The following is a 10,395-nucleotide window of genomic DNA, read 5'->3' on the forward strand; positions in this document are numbered from 1 at the left end:
TTGCAATGCCTCATGGGACTTGTAGTTCTGCAGGTTGAGCACTCATGCTCTATTAGAATGACGGCCCTCCCATCCGGAGAAACTGGAATTAGGAAATCTTCTTACTGATGATATGCCGTGCAAAGACCTTCTCCACCCCGCTGTCTTCCTCGTACACCATGGTGACAAAGGCACGGTTAGCGGCAGGTTTCCCCACCGGCGCTCCATGGATGAGATCCCGCAGAGTCTTCACTCTCAGATTACTCGTCTTCTCCCCCAGCACAAAGCTGATGGCGTCCATAAGATTGGACTTCCCTGAAAATGAAAAAAAAAAAAAAAAAAAAGTTTATTACACATCATCTTACAGGTCTGTGGAAGACAGGCGGCACCCCTCAGCACAGTCCCCGGGACACAGAAAGCTTCCGACTCAGACCCGGGGACATGGAGAGACCGCAGGACGCGGGCAGACCCCGACACAGCCCCACCCCGGGAGAAGGGCAGAACCCCGACACAGACCCCCCCACGCAGCCCCCGGGAGACGGGACAGACCCCCCCCCACAGCCCCCGGGAGACGGGACAGACCCCGACACAGCCCCCGGGAGACGGGACAGACCCCGACACAGCCCCCGGGAGACGGGACAGACCCCGACACAGCCCCCGGGAGACGGGACAGACCCCGACACAGCCCCCGGGAGACGGGACAGACCCCGACACAGCCCCCGGGAGACGGGACAGACCCCCGACACAGCCCCCGGGAGACGGGACAGACCCCCGACACAGCCCCCGGGAGACGGGACAGACCCCCGACACAGCCCCCGGGAGACGGGACAGACCCCCGACACAGCCCCCGGGAGACGGGACAGACCCCCGACACAGCCCCCGGTAGACGGGACAGACCCCCGACACAGCCCCCGGTAGACGGGACAGACCCCCGACACAGCCCCCGGTAGACGGGACAGACCCCCGACACAGCCCCCGGGAGACGGGACAGACCCCCGACACAGCCCCCGGGAGACGGGACAGACCCCCGACACAGCCCCCGGGAGACGGGACAGACCCCCGACACAGCCCCCGGTAGACGGGACAGACCCCCGACACAGCCCCCGGTAGACGGGACAGACCCCCGACACAGCCCCCGGTAGACGGGACAGACCCCCGACACAGCCCCCGGTAGACGGGACAGACCCCCGACACAGCCCCCGGTAGACGGGACAGACCCCCGACACAGCCCCCGGTAGACGGGACAGACCCCCGACACAGCCCCCGGTAGACGGGACAGACCCCCGACACAGCCCCCGGTAGACGGGACAGACCCCCGACACAGCCCCCGGTAGACGGGACAGACCCCCGACACAGCCCCCGGTAGACGGACAGACCCCCGACACAGCCCCCGGTAGACGGACAGACCCCCGACACAGCCCCCGGTAGACGGACAGACCCCCGACACAGCCCCCGGTAGACGGACAGACCCCCGACACAGCCCCCGGTAGACGGACAGACCCCCGACACAGCCCCCGGTAGACGGACAGACCCCCGACACAGCCCCCGGTAGACGGACAGACCCCCGACACAGCCCCCGGTAGACGGACAGACCCCCGACACAGCCCCCGGTAGACGGACAGACCCCCGACACAGCCCCCGGTAGACGGACAGACCCCCGACACAGCCCCCGGTAGACGGACAGACCCCCGACACAGCCCCCGGTAGACGGACAGACCCCCGACACAGCCCCCGGTAGACGGACAGACCCCCGACACAGCCCCCGGTAGACGGACAGACCCCCGACACAGCCCCCGGTAGACGGACAGACCCCCGACACAGCCCCCGGTAGACGGACAGACCCCCGACACAGCCCCCGGTAGACGGACAGACCCCCGACACAGCCCCCGGTAGACGGACAGACCCCCGACACAGCCCCCGGTAGACGGACAGACCCCCGACACAGCCCCCGGTAGACGGACAGACCCCCGACACAGCCCCCGGTAGACGGACAGACCCCCGACACAGCCCCCGGTAGACGGACAGACCCCCGACACAGCCCCCGGTAGACGGACAGACCCCCGACACAGCCCCCGGTAGACGGACAGACCCCCGACACAGCCCCCGGTAGACGGACAGACCCCCGACACAGCCCCCGGTAGACGGACAGACCCCCGACACAGCCCCCGGTAGACGGACAGACCCCCGACACAGCCCTCGGAGAAGGGTAGACCCTGATACAGCCCCCGGGAGATGGACAGACCCCGACGCAGCCCCCCGAGAGATGGGACAGACCCCCGACACAGCCCTGAGAGAAGGGTAGACCCCGATACAGCCCCCGGGAGACAGACAGACCCCCGGTAGACGGACAGACCCCCAACACAGCCGTCGGAGAAGGGTAGACCCCGATACAGCCCCCGGGAGACGGACAGACCCCGACGCAGCCCCCCGAGAGATGGGACAGACCCCCGACACAGCCCTGAGAGAAGGGTAGACCCCGATACAGCCCCCGGGAGACAGACAGACCCCCGGTAGACGGACAGACCCCCGACACAGCCCCCAAAGAAGGGTAGACCCCGATACAGCCCCCTTTCTGTAGATGGTGGACCCCTCCCCCTCAATCACCTGTAGCTGTCCTGGAAGTAATCCCACCCCTCCCCCCGGCACTCACCGGATCCATTGGGGCCGATGATGGCGGTGAAGCGGCGGAACGGTCCAATGATTTGCCGTCCTTTGTACGACTTGAAATTCTCAATCTCGATCAACTTTAGAAAACCCATGGCGCCCCCTGAGATCCCTCCGCCCGGAACAGGGAGCTCCACCGGTGACCACAGGCCCGGATACCGCCAATTCCCCAGCACCCTACGTCACTCCCACTGCGCCCACCACACGTCATCAATCCGCTTCCAAACAAAGGGGCGGGGCGCACAGAGGAGAGGGCGTGGGCACGGTGTCTAAGGGAAGCACATGCGATTCCGTACAGTGGGCGGGGCTAAGCGCAACCCAGGCGCTGCCGTACAATAGGCGGGGCCTGCTTGAGCGATCTGATATCTGATTGTATGGGGGACACGTGTATGGGAGATCGAAGGATTTATCGATCTGCGGATTCTCTGTTATCGATCACAGGCCTTTTAATAGATGCAGAATCTGGAGCCCCTCCCCCAGGTGAATGATACCTACTTATGATCAGGATCAATTGGGCTCCCTTGCTAATAAATTGTATTTTTTTTAGAAACACTGACCGGTAGGTAGGGGCATTGGAAGTGTGTTAGACCCCCCCCCCCATCCTTCCATAAAGAGAACCTGTCACCTGCCATATACTATCACATGGGGGGGGGGGGGGGGGCATTAGAAGTGTGACAGCCTCCTCCCCCCCCCATCCTTCCATAGAGAGGACCTATCACCTGCCATATACTATCACATGGGTGGGGGGGATTGGAAGTGTGACAGACCCCCCCCCCCCACATCCTTCCATAAAGAGGACCTGTCACCTGTCATATACTATCACATGGGGGGGTTGGAAGTGTGACAGACCCCCCCAATACTTCCATAGAGAGAACCTGTCGCCTGTCATATACTATCGCATGGGGGGGGGGGGGGGTTGGAAATGTGACAGACCCCCCCAATACTTCCATAGAGAGAACCTGTCGCCTGTCATATACTATCGCATGGGGGGGGGGTTGGAAGTGTGACAGACCCCCCCCCCCATCCTTCCATAGAGAGGACCTGTCGGCTGCCATATACTATCACATAGGGGGGGGGGATTGGAAGTGTAACAGACCCCCCCCCCACATCCTTCCATAAAGAGGACCTGTCACCTGCCATATACTATCACATGGGGGGGGGGGGGAATTGGAAGTGTGACAGACCCCCCCCCCCATCCTTCCATAAAGAGGACCTGTCACCTGTCATATACTATCACATGGGGGGGGGGGGGGTTGGAAGTGTGACAGACCCCCCCCTCATCCTTCCATAAAGAGGACCTGTCACCTGCCATATACTATCACATGGGGGGGGGGGGGGTTGGAAGTGTGACAGACCCCCCCCCCAATCCTTCCATAGAGAGGACCTGTCACCTGTCATATACTATCACATGGGGGGGGGGGGGGGTTGGAAGTGTGACAGACCCCCCCCCCCCACATCCTTCCATAAAGAGGACCTGTCACCTGCCATATACTATCACATGGGGGGGGGGGTAATAACTTAAAAAATACATTTCAATAAAGAAAAGTGTAAAAAAAAATAAAATAAATAAGTGTCTGCAAAGACGGGAGGCGGTCCTGGGAGCAAAAATCCTCCTATAAATCACATCATTCTCCAAAACATGGCGGATTGTTTCCAGATTGTGGGTCCAACAAAGTGTGATCACCGTGGGCTGACCAATGAAAGGAGCTGGATTTGTAATTGGAGGGGGGATGAATGAAGGCGGGTGAATGAAGGCGGTGGATGGATGAATAGATGGAGGTGGACTGATGAATGGAAGGAGGCAGAGAAATTAATAAATGGAGGTGGAGAGATGAATGAATGGGGGGGGGGGGTGATGGATGGAAGTGGAGGGTTGAATAAATGCAGATAGAGGGATGTATGAATGGAGGTGAAAGAATGAGTGAACAGAGGAGGATTAATAAATAGTGTTGGGGGAATGAATGAAAGGAGGTGGGAAATGAATGAACCAAGGTGGGGAGATGAATGGAAGTGGAGGGATGAATGGAGGTGGGGGAATGAATTAATGAAAGAGGAGGACTAAATCAAGGTAGAGGGATAAATAAATGCAGATGGGGAGATGAATGAACAAAAGAGGAGGGATGAATGTAGGCAGAAGGATGAATGAATCAAGGTGGGGGGATGACTGGATGGAGGGATGAATGAATCAACGTGGGGGGATGACTGGATGGAGGGATGAATGAATGGTGGTGGAGGAATGAATGAAAAGTGAGGTGAATGAATGCAGGTGCAGTGATGACTGAATAAATTGAGGTGGATGAATGAATGGAAGGGGAGGAATGAGTAAATGGAAGCTTACAAATGAATGATTACAGGGGGAGGGGGTGAATAAATGGAGGTGGAGGGATGACTGAATGAATGGAGGTGGAGGAAAGATTGGAAGTGGAGGGATGAGTGATTGAATGGAAATGGAGGGATCAGTGAATGAATGGAAGTGGAGGGATCAGTGAATGAATAGAGGTGTATTAATGGAAATGGAGGGGTGACTGATGAATGGAAGTGGAAAGATGAATGGAGGTGGATGAATGAATGGAAATGGAGGGATGAGTAAATAAATGAAGGTGGATGAATGAATGGAAGTGGAGGGATGAGTGAATAAATGAAGGTGGATGAATGAATGGAAGTGGAGGGATGAGTGAATAAATGAAGGTGGATGAATGAATGGAAGGGGAGGGACAAGTGAATAAATGGAGGTGGATGAATGAATGGAAGTGGAGGGATGAGTGAATAAATGAAGGTGGATGAATGAATGGAAGTGGAGGGATGAGTGAATAAATGAAGGTGGATGAATGAATGGAAATGGAGGGATGAGTGAATAAATGGAGGTGGATGAATGAATGGAAGTGGAGGGATGAGTGAATAAATGGGGGTGAATGAATGGAAGTGAAAGGATGACTGAATGAATATATGATAAGTGGAAGGATAAATGATTTCTGTGGGACTGGTGAATGAATGGAGGTGGGGGGATGAATGAACAGACATGGAGCAGTGAATGAATGGAGATGACAGAATGAAGAGAGGTGACTGATGGTGACAATTATAGAGGATGACAATTCTTTCCATCCAGCAGTGGGAGCTCTAATGGGGGGAACCAACTTTCTGAGGGGGAACCAAAATTCTGTGCTGTGTTTCCTGTACACAGTGACAGGGTGCACCTTCCTGTGAGCCCAGCCAGTGCAGTGTGTGTGTATGGGGGGGACGAGTCCTGCAATGGGGAGCAATGTCTGATCTGAGACACACTGGAGGTATTTCTATAAAATGTCACCTATCCAGATCTGTCCTCATTGTGTGTATAGTGTGTGCGGGGGCCCCGGGACCCCCATCATCATCCACTACCCCCACCCCCGCTATATAGAGTCTTATCATCATTATATAATATCACCAACATTATTATCATCATATATCATTTATATATCATCGGCATGATTACCATTATTATTTATATTTTTATTATTATTATTATTATCATCTTCATTATTTTTAATTATTATTATCATCATCATTTTAATATTAGCATTGTATTCATTTTAAAATTCATATATGTACATATATATATATATATATATATATATATATATATATATATATATATATGTGTTATCATTGTTAGTATTTGTTATTTATATTATTAATATTATTATTATTTGTATTAAGATATATTTTTTAATTATTATTATCATCATTATCATTACTTATATAATCGTAATTGTTATGAATATTTGTATTATTTATAATATCATTAGCTTTTATTTATATTAACAACATGATCGTTATTTATATTATTTTTAATTATTATCCTTACAGGTGCATCTCACAAAATTTAGAATATCATGAAAAAGTTCATTTATTTCAGTAATTCAATTCAAAAAGTGAAACTCATATATTGTATATAGGCGTGTTACACACAGAGTGAGAGATTTCCAGCATTTCTTTATTTTAATTTTGATGATTATGGCTTACAGCGAGTGACACCCAAAAAATTTACTATCTCAGAAAATTAGAATATTACATAAGACCAATAAAAAAAAAAAAAAAAAAAGAAAAATTCTAGAGCACCTTGTTCTTCCCTCTGCTTAACTTTGAATAATCTTTGGGGGGTTTTAACTAATTTGTAGGCCTAAAATTAATATTTTTGGATAAACACAGGGAATGCGCATGTAGTATTGCAGAGATGTACCAAATATGTTTTTTTTTTTTTTTTTGCCTCAACATAAAATGTGTAAAAATGTATATATACACATATATATAGATATATTATAATATATATATATATATATATATATATATATATATATATATATATATATATATATATATATATAAGAATTTTAAAAATAATATAATGCCAATATTAAAATGATGATGATAATTATATATATATATATATATATATATATATATATATATATATATATATATATATATATATGTGTGTGTTATCATTATTAGTATTTCTTATTTATATTAGTATTATTATTTTTCTTAATATATATATATAATTATTATCATCTTCATTATTTAAATAATCATCATAATTGTTATGAATGTTTGTGTTATTTATAATCTTATCATTAGCTTTTTTAATAATATTACCAACATGATTGTGATTTATATTATTTTTATTTATTATCCTTACAGGTGCATTTCATAAAATTAGAATATCATAAAAAAGTTAATTTATTTCAGTAATTAAATTCAAAAAGTGAAACTCTTATATTTTATATAGATGTGTTACACACAGAGTGATAGATTTCAAGCATTTCTTTTATTTTGATGATTATGGCTTCCAGCGAGTGACACCCCAAAATTCAGCATCTCAGAAAATTTGAATATTAGAATATTACATAAGAGCAATAAAAAAAAATAAATAAAATCTGGAGCACCTCATGCTTCCCTCTGCTGAACTTTAAATAATCTTTGGGGGGGGTTTAAGTAATTTTTAGGCCTAAAATTAATATTTTTGGATAAACACAGGGAATGCGCATGTATTGCAGAGATGTACCGAATTTTTTATTTATTTTTTTGCCTCGACATAAAATTTATTTTCCAAAACATTTATCTTTCGGCAGTGCACCGGAGCAATATGGACGGACTGACGTCCTGCCTGAACGACATGCTGGACAGCATGGAGGCCGCGCAAGCCAAGCTGGACAGCCACCCGTTCTCCATGGGGGACTTTTTGAAGGAAGCCGGCGTCGCTGGAAACCCACCAACCTTTGTCCAGGGCAAGAAACAGTACCCGTGTGATTTGTGCGGACGCTCGTTCTCTGACCCCTCCAACTTGAGGCGCCACAAGCACATCCACACGGACCTGAGGCCTTACGGGTGCGACGTGTGCGGCAGCAGCTTCCGGCAGAAGTCCCAGCTGGACCGCCACCACTTGGTGCACACGGGGGAGCGACCCTTCCAATGCCCGCACTGCATGAAGGGCTTCCGTGACTCCACCGAGCTGAGGGTCCACCTTCGGGTCCACACGGGGGAGCGGCCTTACAGCTGCCCGGTGTGCGAAAAAAGCTTCTCCCGTATCTGTTACATGAAGCGCCATCAAGAAAAGCACTCCGGTAAAGAGTTGCTGGTCCTGCGGAAACCCGACAAGAGACGTCTAGCCGGGACCACCAACGAAAACAAGGATCTGGCTGGGGCGTACCAGTGTTCTTATTGTAGCGACTGGTTCTTGACCAAGAAGGAGCTGGAAGACCATCGCCCTGTGCACTTGAAGCTTGGACCTTCTGGTCAAAAACTTTACGAGTGCGCCGAATGCAAGAAGTGCTTCAACAACTCGTCCAATCTGAGGAAGCACGCCGTCATCCATACCGGCCTCAAACCCTTCACCTGCAACCTGTGCAACCAAAGCTTCCGGCAAGCCACCCACCTCCAGCGCCACCGCTTGGTCCACACGGGTGAAAAACCTTTCAAATGCTCCATCTGCCTCAAAGGTTTCCGAGACGCTAGCGAGCTGTTGAAGCACCAGCGCATTCACAAGGGCGAGCAACCCTACCAGTCCCGGCTTTTTGAGAAGAGGTTTAACGCCAAGCTCCACTGGGAAGAAGTGTTTGGCTCAGGAGAGCGCCCTTTGCCGCCTTCTCATTCCGTCCACGTGTCCCATGCAGATGATGATGTTGAGGAGCTCCAGCTTTGTTCTACGGAGAAGGATCGTAAAGTTGAGGAAGCAGAAGAAAGCGAGGAGGTTTTGAAATGCAGCCTTTGCTCCAGAACATTTACCCGCATCTCCAGCCTGCACAGACATTACTTGATGCACACGGGCTACCGGCCCTTCAGCTGCAACACCTGCAGTAAGGCTTTCCAGCAAATGTCCCACCTCGAACGGCACCGGCAGGTTCACAGTAGGGAACGGCGGCACGACTACAGCGCTTGCCGTAAAGCCTCGGGAGATATTCTCCACCACCAGGAGGTCCATACGAAGGGCAGATCATTTAGTTGCTACAAGTGCGACAAGACCTACACACAGATTCATTACCTGGAGTCGCATCAGAAGATCCATGAGCAAGACTCTTTTCTGGAAATGGAGATTCCAACAGACGTTAACGAAGGCAACTCTATTGAAGTTGTTTTGGTCTAACTGGAACTAAATTTGCCAACAATGGAGATACTTCCCCAATAAACATTACGGTGTCACGCCCATAAAATCTAGATTGGTCTGATATGCAAAATTTGACTTTAGAAAGTTGAGGGCCGGTCCAACCCCCTCCCACCTCCCGTATCAGACTATTGGCCTTCAGGATTGCCATTAGAAATCATGGGGCCCTGTGCAGCCTACGTGGCAGGACCACCTTAAGCACTGACACCCATCCCCTTGAACACCTGCAGGTGTATGCAGGGCCACCATTAGAAATCATGGGCCCTGTACTGCCTGCCTGCCTGACAGGACCCCCTCAGCACTGACACCCATCTCCTTGAACACCTGCAGGTGTCAGGTGTATGCAGAGCTTCGGTTAGAGATGATGGGGTCCAGTAGAGCCTACCTGGCAGGGCCCCCTTAATCACTCACATCCATCCCCTTGAACATCTGCAGGTGTATGTAGAGCCGCCATTGGAGATTGTGGGCCCTGTACTGCTTACCTGAAAGGGCCCCCTAGAGCAATGGTCCTCAACCCTGGTCCTCAGGGCACACTAACAGGCCAGGTTTGCAAGATAACTGAAATACATCCCAGGTGATATAATTTGCTGCTCAGTGATTGCAGTACTCTAGTCTGCATCTCCCCAAGGTAATACCCAAAATCTGGCCTGTTAGTGGGCCCTGAGGACCGGAGTTGAGGACCACTGCCCTAGAGCACTGACACCCATCTCCTTGAACACCCGCAGGTGTCAGGTGTATGCAGAGCTGCGGTTAGAGATTGTGGGGTCCAGTAGACCCTACCTGGCAGGGCCCCCTTAATCACTCACATCCATCCCCTTGAAAATCTGCAGGTGTATGCAGGGCCGCCGTTAGAGATCGTGGGCCCTGTACTGCTTACCTGAAAGGGCCCCCGTGAGCACTGACACCCACCCCCTTGAACACCCGCAGGTGTCAGGTGTATTCAGAGCTGCCATTAGAAATCATGGAGCCCTGCACTGCCTACCTGACAGGGCCCCCTTAAGCATCCAGACCCATTTCCTATGTAACGTACAGAGTGTAGGTGTCAGGTGTATGTATCATATACAGAGTTCAAGTGTATGTCACATACAGTGAAGGTGTCAGGTGTATGTATCATA

The 10,395-nt window shown here is 50.4% G+C and overlaps 2 protein-coding genes across 4 annotated transcripts in view; one reads left to right on the plus strand and one right to left on the minus strand.

Annotated features, from left to right (window-relative positions):
- The window catches only part of SMC1A (structural maintenance of chromosomes 1A), a 38,659-nt gene extending 35,804 nt beyond the window's left edge, over positions 1–2,855 (minus strand). For both annotated transcript variants that reach the window (XM_082263527.1, XM_082263526.1), the window contains exons 1-2: positions 2,630–2,855; positions 106–294 (exon numbers count right to left, since the gene is read on the minus strand). In XM_082263527.1, coding sequence (XP_082119653.1) covers positions 106–294; positions 2,630–2,738 — 298 coding nt within the window. In that variant the 5' untranslated portion in view covers positions 2,739–2,855. The remainder of the gene's footprint in view (positions 1–105; positions 295–2,629) is intronic.
- A 171-nt stretch (positions 2,856–3,026) lies between these two features.
- Positions 3,027–9,511, plus strand: LOC309560259 (uncharacterized protein). 2 transcript variants are annotated; one of them, XM_082263838.1, is made up of 2 exons: positions 3,027–3,123; positions 7,752–9,511. In XM_082263838.1, exons 1-2 carry the CDS (start codon positions 3,033–3,035, stop codon positions 9,260–9,262), a joined length of 1,602 nt encoding a protein of 533 aa, XP_082119964.1. In that variant the 5' UTR covers positions 3,027–3,032; the 3' UTR covers positions 9,263–9,511. The 2 variants fall into 2 exon arrangements, with proteins under 2 accessions (XP_082119964.1, XP_082119965.1); XM_082263839.1 differs by lacking the exon at positions 3,027–3,123 and adding an exon at positions 5,858–5,927.
- The last annotated feature ends 884 nt before the right edge of the window (positions 9,512–10,395 follow it).

The sequence above is a fragment of the Pelophylax lessonae genome (genome assembly GCF_965119305.1).
Source record: "Pelophylax lessonae genome assembly, chromosome: 7".
NCBI classification, from domain to species: domain Eukaryota; kingdom Metazoa; phylum Chordata; class Amphibia; order Anura; family Ranidae; genus Pelophylax; species Pelophylax lessonae.

Coding starts and splice junctions, on each gene's coding strand:
- LOC309560259 (XM_082263838.1), top strand. CDS start 3,033: ATGGGAGATCGAAGGATTTATCGATCTGCGGATTCTCTGTTATCGATC. Junction 3,124..7,751: donor ATCTGGAGCCCCTCCCCCAG/GTGAATGATACC, acceptor ATCTTTCGGCAG/TGCACCGGAGCAATATGGAC.